This window comes from Protopterus annectens, chromosome 1.part2 (assembly GCF_019279795.1).
Source record: "Protopterus annectens isolate FY-2018-M chromosome 1.part2, PAN1.0, whole genome shotgun sequence".
Classification (NCBI taxonomy): Eukaryota; Metazoa; Chordata; order Ceratodontiformes; family Protopteridae; genus Protopterus; species Protopterus annectens.
Window position 1 is genome coordinate 183871286 of NC_056727.1, and position 15698 is coordinate 183886983.

A 15698-nucleotide genomic window follows, 5' to 3' on the forward strand; every position below is an offset into this window, starting at 1 on the left:
TTCCACACCCTCCAGAAATTCCTCCTTCGACTCTCCTTCAGAGCTTGGAGCCGGAGCTTATTGGAACTGTGACTGTTGGTGCTTCGGAGCCGATACCACTCCTTTCGGCTCCGTCATCTTCGACTCCTATCTCCTCCTTGAGACCGTCCTTGGAGGGATCCAGTCATCGGGCTTCCCTTGTCCGACCCCGTTCTCCCCCTCGGAGCTTCGGCTTTGGTAAGCTCGGCACCGACATCTGCTTTGGAGCCTTCCCTTTTGGTGGGGCCAGGGATTCCTGTTTCCTTGGAGCGGGAACTCTCGGTCCTCCCCGGGAGGGGAGCCTTCGAGGTGATGAGGAGTGTACTAGCCCCCGAGCTGAGTCAACAGTCAGTCCCTTTAGCTCCTCCCTCTTCAGTGCCTGTAGATATCTCTTCCCACTCTCTTGCTCCCAGACCCAGAGATCCATCGCCCCAGGTTTCCCCATTGGGAATACCTTCCTCTTCCGAGGTTTCTCCTGATCCTTCAGGGGAACCCCCGCATAAGAGGACCTGCAAGAGGAAGCATTTAGACTCCCCTGACTCTACGACATCAGATACCTACTTAGATGAGTCGGAAGGGTCCCCAAGATCCCCCTCTGAGGATGTCTCCTTTTCAGACATTCTTGAACTCCTCAAACAGAGGGGGAACTGGCCCTCCATTAACCCCTCTGAGGATGAGTCGGTATACCTGGAGGCTTTTGGATCTCGACCCTCCACCTCCTGGGTGTCTCCGCCTTTCGACCCCCTCATGGACGTGATAGCTCGAAAGGCGTGGGCATCTCCTGATTCTGTGGAACCAGTCCCCAGGAGGCCTTCTAAATTTATCACGGCCCCCACTGAAAAACAGTTTCTCACCAAAGGTGTCCCGGTTGATGCCATGGTGGTGGCCGCCACCAAAAAGGAACTTGCAGATCCTTCCGTACCGGTCCATCCTCCTAACAAGGAGTCTAGGACCATGGACAGGTATGGTAAGCGGATGTTTTCCTCAGCGACCTTTGCTATGTGTTCGCTGAATTATCTATGTCACTTCACCCGACTTCAAAGAGATATCCTCAAGGAATTGGGTGAAGTGGTACAGGATCCATCAGCTGCTGGGGCTCAAGAGAAGATTGCCTCTCAGCTGGGAATCCTAAATTCCATAACTAACTCCTGCATGCGGCTCATTTCTTATGCAGCTGATGGAGCGAGTAGAGCTGCAGGCACAGGAGTGGCTCTCGGACGTCAGTCCTGGATGCGACTTTGCAATTTTGCAGACCCCTTTAAGGTGTCCTTCACAAACTCTCCCTTCGATGGGACAACGTTGTTTGGACCTCAGGTGAAGGACACTTTGACCAGGTGTGAGCAAGACGGCAAAACTCTTTCTGCCGTAGGAGTCCGTTTCTCCACCCCTTCAAGACCTTACCCCAAAGGTCAGAAGGGAGGGAAAATGTGGTTCCGAAAATCTCAAGGAGTCACGCCTGATGCACGTGGTCAGTTTACCCCCAGAGGCAGAGGGGGTAATAACAACAGATGCCGCCCTAGGGGCAGAGGGGGTCCGCAGAACCAGGGTAGCAGAGAGCCTCTCTCTGACAAGCCCTTCCAGCATCCCTGAGGTGATGCCCGACTGCCCACCCTTGGAGGCAGTCGGGGGGAGATTGTCACTGTACCCAGAAGCCTGGCTTTCCCTTTCTCAAGACAAATGGGTACAGTCGATCATATCCGAGGGTTACAGAATACCTTTCGAGAAAAGCCCCTTCCCTCAAAAAGGATCCCTTCCAGACGTTCACTCCAGAATTACAGGAACTACTAAATTCCTTCCTTCTCTTAAATCTAATGTTTCCTCCAGAACATTATTCTGCATGTACTGTTTCTGTAGATTCAAAATGATCATTTCCTTAGCAACAGAGATTTGTTCCCCCATCATTTCTGACAAGACACTCTGTAGGGAATTTTTAAAATCTGCCAACTTGTTATATTCTCAGAACATGCACTCCCAATTACCTTCTCTTTATTTATGTTTTTATTAGTTTACTTCATTTCAATTTGATAACCAGGTAATTGATCTAATCTACCGACCCTTGTTAGTCATAACCAGAATGCAAAAGTACAGCAGAAAAGCATGACAATGAACTAAGAACAGTAAAGGGTTTCGAAGGTAACAAAATCATTTAGTATAATAAGCAAGCTATACCCCATACTAAAGGGGTGGCGTAAGCCACAAAACTATGGGCTAGGCTTGTAAATGCCCTCGGGCAGATAGCCTAGTATGAACCTATGAACCTATACAAAATGTAGAGATAATTTATTAAATAATAATAGTTGTGCAAGAAACACAGCATACAAGTCAACAAAGAATAGTGAAAAGAAGTTGTGATAGTTGTAAATATAAAGTAGTGTATTGCTAACATTGAATAGCTTAGTCAAGATCATGAAAGCAAGTGTACTTAGATTCCTTACAAAGGAATTCTTTAAGATTTTTCTTAAATAACTATATAGAGGTTTCAAAACTTCTAGAGAAAAGGGCCATCCAGCCAGTTCCAGCAGGCCATTTAGAATCCGGAATCTACTCAAGGTTCTTTTTGGTCCCCAAAAAGACGGGAGACTGATTAGACCTCAGCAGACTAAACAAGTCTGTCAAAAAGACGAGATTTCGGATGGTCACACTTCAGTCGATTTTGCCCTTTCTGGACAAAGACAACTGGATGTGCTCTATAGATCTTCAGGATGCGTACTATCACATAAAAATCCACAGACGCTCCAGAAGGTTTCTCCGCTTTCGGCTGGGGACCAGTCATTTTCAATTCAGAGCCCTGCCCTTTGGTCTCACCACAGCCCCCAGAGTGTTCACCAAATGCATGGCAGCGGTCACGGCTCACCTGAGACATCGGGGATTCCAGGTGTTTCCGTACCTAGACGACTGGCTCCTCACAGCCACCACCAGGCATCAACTTCTCCAGGCCAGGGATTACACTCTACGTCTCTGCAGCCAGTTAGGGATTTCTGTCAACTTCGAAAAGTCTTCCTTATCGCCTTGCCAATCTATTACCTTTATAGGCGCAGATCTAGACACTACGCAGATGTCAGCAAATCTAACAAATCAAAGAATCCTGGCTATCCAAAATCATGTTCGGATCATCCTATTCAGCAAAAAGGTACAAGCCAGGTTGGTCCTGAAAGTGTTAGGCCTAATGGCAGCTGCCATCACACTTCTTCCTCTGGCCCGCTTTTACATGCGTCTCCTACAGTGGATGTTGTTTACCCAATGGTCCTTCCAGCATTTGCCCATGCGTCACAAGATCCTTGTCACACAGACCTGCAAGAGCCACCTATCCTGGTGGATTTCTTCCCCCCTAGTCCATCAGGGCAGACCATTTGTCCCCCCGGCCCCGGTAGCCACGGTCACTTCGGATGCCTCCCTGATCGGGTGGAGGGAGCATTATCAGGGCAGGATGGTCCATGGCACGTGGCAACCGTTTGAATACCATCTGCATATAAATGTCCTAGAGATGAGAGCAGTGCTTTTAATGTTGCAAGCCCTCAACGACTTTCTTCCTTTAGGAACTATCGCAGTTCACACGGACAACATGTCCGTAGTATGGTATATCAACAAACAGGGCGGGACCAAGTCCTATCCTCTGTCGAGAAGCTCTCAGACTTTGGCAATGGGCGATCTCATCTCAGCGGTTTCTGATAGCAACGTATATCCCCGGGAAAACCAACATCATAGCGGACAGGTTGAGCAGAGCTATACTCATGCCTCACGAGTGGTCTCTCAAACAATCTATAGCGGAAGAGATTTTTCAGAAGTGGGGCCCTCCTTGCTGTGACCTTTTTGCTACACCCCAAAACAGCAAATGCCCAGACTTCTTCTCTCTCTTTCCACTTCCAGGCCATCCCCCCAGAGACGCTCTAACCCAGGATTGGCCTCGGGGACTTCTTTATGCTTTTCCCCCTTTTCCGTTGATTCCTCAAGTGCTTCAGAAAGCTACCGACTTGAGAGCCAAGCTGATTCTCATTGCTCCTTACTGGCCTCGACAAATTTGGTTCCCATTCCTTCATCAACATCTCTTAGTGCAGCCTTGGCATCTGGACCCAGTTCCAGATCTTCTGACCCACCAGTCGGGTCAACTGCACCGGTCCATTCGTTCCCTCAACCTCACTGCTTGGTTGCTCCACTTCCTTCCTTAGCCAGGCTTCCTATGATCTCTAATCCCGTTAGGGATATCATAGTAGCTTCTCTAAAGCCCTCTACCAGAAGGATTTACTCTAGCAAATGGCAACGTTTTTCCTTTTGGGCAAGGTCTAAGAACATAGATCCCTTTACTGCCCCTATTCAGTCAGTTTTGGACTTCCTAGCTGAAATTTTTCACTCTGGTTCTTCTTCTTCCACAGTTAAAGTCCAGCTGGCAGCAATCTCGAATTTTCATGTCGGATTTGCAGACCAGAACATTATGTCTCACAAACTTTGCAAAGCCTTTCTAAGAGGGATCTTCCTGTTAGGGATCCTCCACCACAGTGGGATCTAAATTTAGTGCTGGCATCCTTAATACTTCCCCCTTTTGAACTGGCTGCTACATGCTCGTTAAAATTTCTCTCTTGGAAGACACTCTTTCTGGTCGCTATTACTTCGGCTAGAAGGGTGTCTGAACTTCATGCTCTCTGTGTTCGTCCCCCGTACTTGGTCTTCCACAAGGATAGAGTATCTTTGAGAACTAATCCGTCTTTTTTGCCCAAGGTTGCTTCTAAGACAAATTTAAACCAATCTATTGATCTTCCAGTATTTTTTCCCAATTATTCTGACAGGGCAGAACAAAAATTGCATTGCCTAGATGTTCATCGCCAACTCAGATATTACTTGGACAGATCAAAGCAATATAGAAAGTCTGGCCAGCTTTTTCTTTCTTATGCTGAAAATAAGAAAGGTCTCCCTGTTTCTAAGGTGACCTTATCCAGATGGCTGTCTTCCACTATTTCTTACATTTATCAGCTTAGGGGGCAAACAGCTGATCTCAACACCAAAAGCACATTCTACCAGAAGCCTAGCCACATCTACAGCCTTTCAGGCTAGACTACCCTTAGACACTATTTGTGCAGCAGCCACTTGGGCCACTCTTCATACCTTCGTCTCACATTGCAAATTGGATTTGGCCTCCAGGGACAGGGCGAGTTTTGGTTCCACAGTTCTCAAGAGTCTGTTCCATTGAGCCACCCAGGATAGAGGTGCTAGGGACGCGGTCCCCCAGCAAGAATGAAGGCGAGATTGACAACTTAACATTTAGAAGTTATGTACCTACCATAACGTTCCATGTTAGTTGTCTTCTCTCGCCTTCTTTCTTGCGTCCCTCCCTCCTGTCCCCCTAGCCTGGACAGACCTTGAACTAACTTCTTCTCTGGGAGATTTCTCCCTTGGACACCAGTTAGCTCTGCACTTGGTTACCTAGGTTCCCCTTACAGTTTTTCTCAGGCTAGTTGTTCTTCTTCCCTAGGGGGAAGATAGTAGTTATTTTTTTTCTCTAGCTACCAAACGAGATCTGGGTAATCACCGCCTTGCATCATGGGATATGGGGCTGCCTTGAGCTGGTGGAAGTGACTCTTGAGCTTAGCAAGTGCCGAGTCGGAGCCGAGGATCGGCTCCGAACCCATCCAGCAAGAAAGAAGGCGAGAGAAGACAACTAACATGGAACGTTATGGTAGGTACATAACTTCTAATTGTTGTTGTGTCTTTTGGCTTTTCCCTGTTAGGGGGTCGCCTCAGCAGAACTCCGGTCCGCTAATGATTGGCAGTAGATTTTTACGTGCCGAGTTGCCAGCCCTGATGCACAACCTTCAACGAAGGTACGCCCATTCACGCATGTCTCCACACAGAAGACGCTCTAGCTGAGAATCGAACAGGACAACATCTTACTGTGAGGTGACAACGCTACCGCAGCACCACCACCGCAGTCAAAATAAAACTGTATACACTTTTAAAAAATACTGAGACCTTTACTACTAAACTGACAGTTATCAAATCAGTGTTTTGTTTTTTGAAAACAAAAAATGACATGACCTTCAGTTTCATGCTAGCTGGTGAAGACGGGGTATTGTTCTTGTACCAAAGAGAAAACAATATTAATATGCTTTTTATTAATGGTAATACTTAATTTGGATATAATAATGATCTGTTTATGCTAAATTACCATAATAAAAAGTTCTACAAGTGATTCCAGACACAGAATTTAAAATGCAATAAATAAACCTGCGTACAACAGGTACGAAATCATGATTGAAGACTACTACCACACAATAGCTGCATTACATCATACCACGTAAAATAAAATGTAAAGAACTGTTGAAAATTGTATATAGTAGTAATCTTGTGTATGTCATTCTGCGAACTTGTACAAGTGCACTAACATAGTCTCAGAGGGGGAGTGTAGTGATAATCTAACTAATGTATATATTTTATCGGGTCTATATTAAAAGACCGAAGAGGTGTTTCATCAAACACCTCTTGGTCGACACATAAAGAGTGAATGCACTAAAGCGTGAATGCTCAAAACAGCAATTTCTTTCCCTGGGAAAGAAATAGTTTGGCCATCCCTGTGTGTGTGCCCCTTTCCTCACTGTAGTGCTATCTCTGAGTTGGTATATTTAGTAAGAGAGGGGACGAACCCCCCCCCCCCACGTTATGTTTGAAAGTGTGTTTGTGCTAGCGATTTCTTTCCCAGGGAAAGAAATTGCTGTTTTGAGTGTTCGAGCTTTAGTGCGTTTGCTCTTTATGTGTCGACCAAGAGGTGTTCGATGAAACATCTCTTCAGTCTTTTAATATAGACCCATTTTATTATGTTTGTATGGCTGTTTTTAAATTGCATAATAAAAAATGAACTGGGAGTTTTTCTGTTAAGTAAATGACTTTGTTTAAAAGTGAATGAAAATTTGGTTTTAAGGTACATATACTGTGTGAATTTAAATGCTTTCCAGTACTTTTCCACTGGCATGTTTGCACTGATGTTTTTTTACTTTGGTATTGACTGGGAAAAATTATTTTTGTAGATTCATGGTGAAGTGATGTAATGCCTAACAGGCTAGTACAGCAAACTCTGAAAGTATGTATTATTCTGGACAGTGGTCTGTAAAAAGGACCGAGTAGGGGTTAAAAGACAATGAGTCAAGTTTAATGATACTTTCATGTGAAGAAAGTGTGGTGGTCAAATTTTGATTTGTAAATCATGTACAAGTTAAATTTTGCATTCCCGACTCCTGTTCAAATCAGATGGAATATAAAATTTACCACATATTTTTATTAGCAGAGGTTGAGTTCAAATCCTACTCCCTCCAACATATATGCTGTGTAATACGTTTGTCTGTGAAGCCTGACATTTTTTTTCTTTCTGATTTATTAAGTAACATATGGTTAAATTCATGTATTCTTCAGTGGTTCCTTTCAGAGTAGTAAATATAATAGCTTTTGAGAACATAATATGGAATGCTATTGTTACTTTAGGACTGAAAAAAAAAAGATTTTTGTCTGTATAAATGTGATAGTTTAATTGTTTTTAGTGCACTGTTGCATAAAAATGTCATAAAATGCTAGTAAAATTTGTGTGTGACTGCTGCATTGCCTTTTACAGTAGGGGCCCAGTTTAAAGACACTGTGTAAGTAATTATGCCAGTCAAATCATTTTGGCGACACCGGCATTTTCATACAAAGAGCAAAAACAGTCAAAATAGTCTGTTTTGGACAGTCCTTTGGAAAATTAACAATAAAGGTACTATTGGTATTTACTTTAATTAGTAACCATTACACATTACTAAGTAAAATAGATAAAGGACAGTCATTGTTAGCAGACTTACTAATGTTTTTAAACTGAACTTTGTGATGGTCTAGTTTGGTCATTTGAAAGATATAATCCTTGATAATGCTTCTGTTTTTTTGTTGTTCTTTTTCTAGATTGTTTCTAGAAGAAATCCAGAAGACATCCAGGAGGTAAGATACTCTTTGTGAAGAGCATTTCTGTACAGTGAAAACTGATGGAAGGCCTGCATTCAGTTTATTAATCTGATTCAGTATGATGGAGTTAAGCACTGTATCCGTACAAGATACAATACTGCATTGCTTGTAGGAATTTTTTTTGTGAGGTGAGGTCCTATGAAGACTGAAACAGTAACACTATGTATATGTTTGCATGTGTGTGTATACTGTATTTTGTTGTCTGAAACATTCTTATGTTAAAAGGTGTTTTATACTGAAGCTGTTGTGCTGTACCTGACTTGAACTGCACACACTTATTCATTCATTCATTATTTTTTTTTTGTTAACTAAATAGTCCTGGGAACCCGTTTTGTTACAGTAATGGCCAGGTGATATTGTATTTCATAGTATTACAAATAGGATGCAATTAGATACCATGATTAATTTCAAAGATTACATTGACTACACCATGGGTTCCATGGTGCTAACAACATTACTCAGTATAGTACAAAGCCATACAGTGCCTTAATTATTAACACACACCACTTTGAAAGTACAACAGTATACACTGAAAAGACTATGTGCAACTGACAGGATCAGGACTAGACCTTATCCTTCTTAGCAGCAGTAGGATTTTGTACTTTTATAATTTAATGATCTCTGTGCCTGAAGCTGTCTTAGTGACCAGCACCTTAGTTTATCTGTTATCTGCAAGACATGTAGATGGATGCAAAATTCTAAGGCAGGTTTATTTTAAAGACCAGTAAGTTCTGCTCATTCCTGCTACTGTGTGACAGGGAAATCCCCAGTGCAGGGCCAATTTTGCAATCTTTCCTGCAGTAGCTCCAAATAGCAGTTTTTTCACTCTTAGAATACCTTAGATTTGATATGAGGATATCCATCCTTATTATATTAGCAGGAATAAAACTGCAAGATTTCAGGTAGCTCAACATCAGAAACTTTCTTTAACAACCCCCCCTCCCCGTTGCCCACAGTGCTAGGCCAACTAACTTCTTCACTACATCTGTTGTGCTGCTGATGAAGCTTGCATAGAAGACATGGTCCCTAGTTAATTATTGTTTTGTGAGGAAAAAAATTAAAATTTTGAGGCTATTTTGAATTTTATTACATTGCTACTGTCCAGTCCAGGATGTGTTCAACTGACAGGGTCAGACTTTCTATGCACTTATATGCTGTTACATTAAAGTAGCTAAATTTGCCACCAGTCCCCCTCATAGGACTCACCATTGTCATAGCTTAAAGCAGTTAAACTGGCTTGAACTACACAACTGCCTAACATATTCAAAACTAACTGCAGCATACAAACTCCATATTCTAAAAGAATGGCCTGCATTACATAACTTATTACTGACCTACTGTCCAGCAGGGGACCTGTGCTCTAGTAACAACCTCTTATTACGTATACACAAGTCAAATAATGTTGCAGGAGACTTGCTCTACTTCCAGTACATTGCTAAACTCTGGAATAGTATCTCCACAGAAATAAAACTGTCCAACAAACTGATTAGTTTTAAACCACTGCTTAAACATCATCTTAACTAATCCTGGTCCTGCCCATGCTCATCTCAAGGCTGAGACTTTGTGTTCACTGTACAATACTCTTCAGATACTCTTCTTAAACAGAATACACTCAACCTCTTACTGAAATGACAAAACAATTTTTGTACAAAACTGCTGCCTGAACAATCCAATAAGTTGCATGTGGGCTTTCTCTAGTAACCTCTATCTCTATAAAATCTTAGAATGTATAAATGTAACTACTGTTTGTGTATAAATCTAAATAGAAATGCAACTACTCTGTATTTAACTGGAACTTAGCATAATGCTAAGCTTTTCTCCTCAGACCTCCGCTGGAAATGGATATTACCCAGTCGGACTTTCCCATTAAACAAAGACAAATAAATAAATATACTGACAGTGTTCTGGTATTCTTTTTTGATTGTAGATACAAAAAAGTGAGAGTTGTCAGCTTGTCTAGTTTTGCTTTGCCAAGTGCGGTAAGGTGGTGGAACTTCTGGTTCAGTGTTTGGTCAGGTCTGCTTTTTCTTATTTTATAAATTGCTGCTAATTATTGTCTGCCTGGTGTGTGCATCTTTTCATCCTTATAGTCATGGATAGTTAATTATTCAAGAAGTTTGCTAAATGTGCCAATAAACTTCTGTCACTGGATAAGCATGCATTATGCTATGTGTTTGCTGTAGAAGCACTGTGCTTTATTAGGGACAGAAACAATAAATTGTTGTTGCAAGGTTTGCAGACTAGCTGTACTACCCAAGAAGGGGTTTCTCCTTTGGACCAAGACTTACAGTTGACTCCATCAGCATCAGGACTAAGCCAAACTCTGTTGGTTTTGACAAATGTAAAGACCAGAACAAGGACAGAGAAAAAGAGGAGTGACAGTACTAGTGGATCTTCTCCATTTTAAGTTCATAAAAAGCCTTGTTGAGGAGTCTACAGTTTCTGCTGTGCCCACTTTTGGATTTTCTAAGTTACCCTTTAAGTTTGTTGATGTTGCAAAAGTTCTCCTGGCAATTTAATTTTAGATGGCTCTTCTTCTGTTAACGACATCAGTGTAAGATTTTTCCTTACAGACCATTGCCTGCCAGATCTACCAGGTTTGCTAAGACATTCAGAAGTCATTTTGTTACTCTGTACCCAGATTAGAAAAAGATGGCAAGGGTATTTTTGAAGGTTCAACAGGAAATGTTTATTGTCTTTTCTCTTTCTCTGGTGTCGAAGGCAGACAGAGGCATTTTTTCCATACATTCTTTTTGGCTTTTTCTTTCCGGTTTTTCTTGTGGTCTCGTGTTTCAGCACTAGTTACAATGAGGCCAGTCATACACCTTTAAATATTGACATCAGTTGTGGTTTCAGGTTTAGGATCACAGTCTTTTTGGTTAGCACCTTCCAAGCCAGCATTGCCATAGGGGTTGACGGCTTTGTTGCTGATGGTTGTATTGGTAATTTCAGTGGCCATGGGCTTTCCAAGTCAGCCATTTCAGGGGTGGTCTCAGCCCAAGCACTATTAGTGACATTGTCGATCTTGGTTGAGTTGGCTTTTGAGCCCTCTACCTCAAAACAGTTGACGTTGGGCACAAGTTGAATGGGACCATCGGCTCTGCATGATGTTGAGCTGGCAGGGTCAGATGCTGCATTTATCTTCTCACCCTTGGCTTTGATGGGCTTTAGCCTTAGACTGTTGGGAACTGTGTCCTCAGTGTTGCATGTGGAGCTGATGTCTATCTGAACATCAGCGATGCAAACAGTTTTGCATTAGCTGTCACTGGCGACTATTCCTGTGTCATCCATGGCCTTTACCAGAGACATTTATTTTTCTCTGTGCTCCTTTAATCACTCATCCTTCCCAACAACAGAAAAGAGGAGCTCTTACAGGATCAACCTGACTTGTGTGGACAGGTTTTAGCCTCTTCCTCATCCAAGGTCAGGTAGGTGGCAAAAGTGCAAGAACAGGCACCTAAACTCCTTGCCAGTGTTCCCCACCCCAGGTACTGATATTAGTGATGGCATTGATTCCCACACCATCTTCCCCAGACAAACCCAAATTCGAAGAAGATCCTGCAGGATGCCTTTTGTTTCCCCACCTTCCTCTTGGGTGGGTTTTCCTGTGGACAGTATGGTGCTTTTTGTAATTAGGGAATCATAGAAAGACCCCCTAGCCTCCAAAAGATTGGACTTGCTGGGTTGGAACTCCAAAGCCAGATTTTATTGTTGCAGTGTCTGCCCATAAATAGGCTTCTATACTACAAGAGTCCTGCTGTCCATCTTCCCAGTAAAGGAGTCCAGAGTGTTGCATAATTTTAAGAGGTATGTGCATGAGTCTTTAATATTCACATTGAGGAAGTAAGCCATCTATTGCACATTGTTTTTTTTTTTTTTAGTGGAAGGTAGCTGATGAGGTGTCCAAGTTGCTTGAGGAGTTGTGTGATGGACCATTCAAGAACAAATTGCGATCGTGAATGGCAGCTGTGATTTTTTTTTAATCTTATCTTGTGACTTGCACTTAAAGAAGAACAGGACTCACAGACTAAAAACATGTTTATTTCATCATGGTTTGGTGTTTCCTACATTTTAACACTGCCCTGGGACTATTTAATGGTCTTCAAATATTTTTATATGCAATTTCTGAATCTGACCACATGGGGTATAGCATCTTGAAGCAATCCTGATTGTTTAGTCTGCCTCTAGGTATCCCACAATGCAGTGCTTTTCTGAAAAAGAAAATTACATCATGCAGGCCTCTTTCTTCCTAAAGCTCCTGTCATGGCATTGATTTTACATGCATACACTGCTGTCTTTCAGTCAGTTTTAAGTAAAATTTCATGCCGTTCAGTGACTACTTAAAACACAAACAGTGCAAATGCCACAGAACAGACTTTCAAAGTGCTTTGTACTGCTGCTTCATTTTAGAATGGCCAAGTTGCAGTCGTTTGTGAAGTCTGAATTGTACTGCTTTGACTCATCTCCCATCCCATTTCAAACCAAACTTCCCTAGCTGTCAAAGTGCCAAGCATAATTTGAGCTGCTACCTGCTGTGATGGACAGCTTACAGCAGGAGACTTGACTCATTTATGTTTCCTTGTTCTAGCCTTTACTTTCTGTATGGGTAGGGGAAGGATCAGGGACCTGTGACATCACAGCATGAGTGGGTTTTTAAGACGGTCATGGTGATGTCAGTTTGGGGAGGGAATTGGCCAGAAAGTTACCTGAATTCATTGGCCTTGATGACATCAATAAATTGGAGACTGCAGCAAGCTTTTTCAGGGCAGGATAAAAGTTTTTTTTTTTTGAAAGCGGAACCATCACAGTACAGTAAGGTACTGTTCTAGTGATGAGAAACAGTTGATTTAAAGTATTTTAAATGCTGGATTATTGTTTATTCATAGCAGGAATTGTAAATAGGGAGAAAAAGGACAGAGAAGTTGAGCATTTCATAATATAATCCCTTTGTTGTCCTTTAATAAAGGCCAGGCTGTGCATCAGAGCTTTTGCTGTAGATTCCAAGGCATGTCCTTCCTTAACCTGCTCTTTGGTGGATCCGTTGTGTTCAGACCAAAAACTAAGGAATAATTAGAGAATCTGGAGAAGGAGGGCAAGCCCCTCATAGCTGTTGGCATTAAGTTTTAGACTCTTCATGTGTCTTTTCAGGGGTGGAAAAAACATTTATATTAGTTATGGTACCAGGTTAGTCAACAGTAGCAGGAAATCCTGAGATCTGGAAGGCAGCACTGAGGCTATGTTAACTTCTAGATTGGATGCTGCCCCAGAGACCAGACTAACCAGTATTATCAGGAGTTCTATAACCCTCTTTCAGAGACAGCATTCTAACTCCTGAGCCCCTTGCCTGACTCTCCTGCTCTGGGAGATGGTTAGTAGCCGTCTCTCCCGTCACTTGAACATGTTACTGGCCATCACGCAGGAAAAGTAGATTTAGATATTGTAAATGTATCCAGAGGCAATTTAATTCCTTTTTACACTCCTCATTTGCCCTTTTCTCTGCCATTGCAAAATGTCCCACCAATTCAAGAGAGTGTGACAAGAATAAAGTTTTTAATCCTCATCATTAGCCATCCAAGTGGTTTTAGTTAAAAAAGATCCCAGGCCAATTTTGGATTTGAGTAACCTGAATGAGTGCTTCATCAAGCAAACTTTTCAAATCATTACATTATAGTTCATCCTTTCTTTTCTACAAAAAGGAGACTAAATGTGCTATTTGAACCTCCAAGATCCCTGTCTGTGTATCAAGATTGACAAAGAATTCAGAAAATTTCCATTATTTTGGGTAGGAGATGGACATTATCAGCGTCAGATAATTCTATTCAGTTTTGCCTCATCCCTCACCGTGTTTACCAAATTCATGTCTGTGGTTACAGTGAATCAGGGACTGCAAGGGGTGAAATGTCTGCATACCCGGACAAACTGATTCCTAGTTGTCCAAATTTTAGTCAGACTTGTTGCAGCTCAGGGGTATCTATTGAGTGTTTCCAATCCCAATCCCTGAGAATGAGTGAATACTGTGAAGTCTCGGAGTCCTGAAGTACACCGGGTTCCTTCACTGGATACTTATTAGATCCTCTATCTTTCAAAGCTTGTCTGTCTTTATATGGGATTGTTCCTCTTTTGACTGCAGTGTCCCAGTTTTTTTAACAAACTCACTCTCAGTCCCCTGGATCACAGGCAGCTGTATGTACATTGACCCTCATGCAGAGTTCTGTATGAGGTTCCTTCAGTGGCCTGTGAAGATAAGTTAACTCATGTATCCCATGTCTCAACACACAAAGATTTACAAGACATGTAAGATTCATTTACAGAGGTGTTTCCATAGTCTAGAAGATCTTTCTCTGGGCTGTCTATTCCAGAGTCACACAAGTAGTGGTTGTCACCATAGATGCCTCTGCCATAAGGTGGGAGACATTGTCAAAGACAGACAGTCCAAGATGTTTGATCACAAATGGAGGCCAGTTAGCATGTCACTGCTCTAGAGATGAGGATGGCCTTCCTTACTCTGCAGATGTTCAGGGACTACCTACCTACCTACTGTAAAGTGCTGTTGTCATTCAAGGACAACAGGACTGTGGTTTGGTACATGAACAAGCAGGGGGAACTCGCTTCTACCTCCTGTACCAAGATATGGTGAGGGTATGGAAATGGGCTGAATTAACAGACAACTTTCATATAGCCTGTCATATTCCTGGGGTGACCAGTTCTCTTGCTGTCAGGCTTAACCATTGCTTATTGATGCTTTATGAGTGATCCCTCAGCCTTTCCATATTGTGGAAACTTTTCTGTCATCAAGGTAGAGTGTACTGTGATCTTTTTGCATCCCTGAACAGTTCTACATGATAGAAATTCTATTCCCCTGTCCCTCCATTGAGAGAACATCTCCGGGATTCTGCCATCCAGAAATGGCACCTAGCAATCTTTTATGCTTTTCTCCTATTCATTCAGATAACCAGACAAAACAACTCCATACTCATTTTTATAGATGCATTCAGGCCTTGATAAGTATGGTTCTAACTGCTGTGGCCTCATCTTCTGTAGAAGTCTTTGTGCTTGAAGCCCTCCAGAACCTTAACTCACTTGTCCAGTAAGCATCACTTGGACTATCACTGCCTTCGTCTAACCACATGGTTTATCAAGTTCCATTTTGGCCAGGGACTATTCATACTTCCCTAGGGTGGTCCAAATCCCCATTTCTGCCCAGAGAGTCATCTAATGTACAGAAGTAAATGGACATGGTTTGCTGTGTGGGGTTACTGCCAAAGGGGTGGGCTTCTAGGTTACCTTTCTCAGATCTTAGATACAGGCTAAAGTAACTTTTCTGTTAAAATGCACCTTGCTTCCACATCCAGCTTTTTTCAGGGTTGCAAACCTTTTTTTTTTCTTTTGACTTCTTTAAAGATTCACAAAGCTTTCTTGAGAGCCTGTTTCCCAGCATAACCTCCTGTCAAAGCTCCTACCCCTTCATGGGATTTGTATTCAGTTTCAGAGAAGTTAACCTTCTTTCCTTTTGGGCCAGCTGCTAAAGCTGATTGAAGTACCTGTCCTGGAAGACTGTTTTCTAGTGGCCATTACTTCCGTTAGAAGAATTTCTGAAATTTAACCTTGTATGTAAACTGTCCTTACCTTGTCTAGCACAAGGCTGTTATCCTGAATTCCTGTTAAGAATCTTTTCCCTTCATGGGATTTGTATTTGATTTTAGAGAAGT

The 15698-nt window shown here is 42.3% G+C and overlaps 1 protein-coding gene across 3 annotated transcripts in view; it reads left to right on the forward strand.

Annotated features, from left to right (window-relative positions):
• RPS6KC1 (ribosomal protein S6 kinase C1) overlaps nt 1-15698 on the forward strand; it is a 1896815-nt gene that overhangs the window by 256251 nt on the left and 1624866 nt on the right. For all 3 annotated transcript variants that reach the window (XM_044055506.1, XM_044055508.1, XM_044055507.1), the window contains one exon: nt 7930-7965. In XM_044055506.1, coding sequence (XP_043911441.1) covers nt 7930-7965 — 36 coding nt within the window. The remainder of the gene's footprint in view (nt 1-7929; nt 7966-15698) is intronic.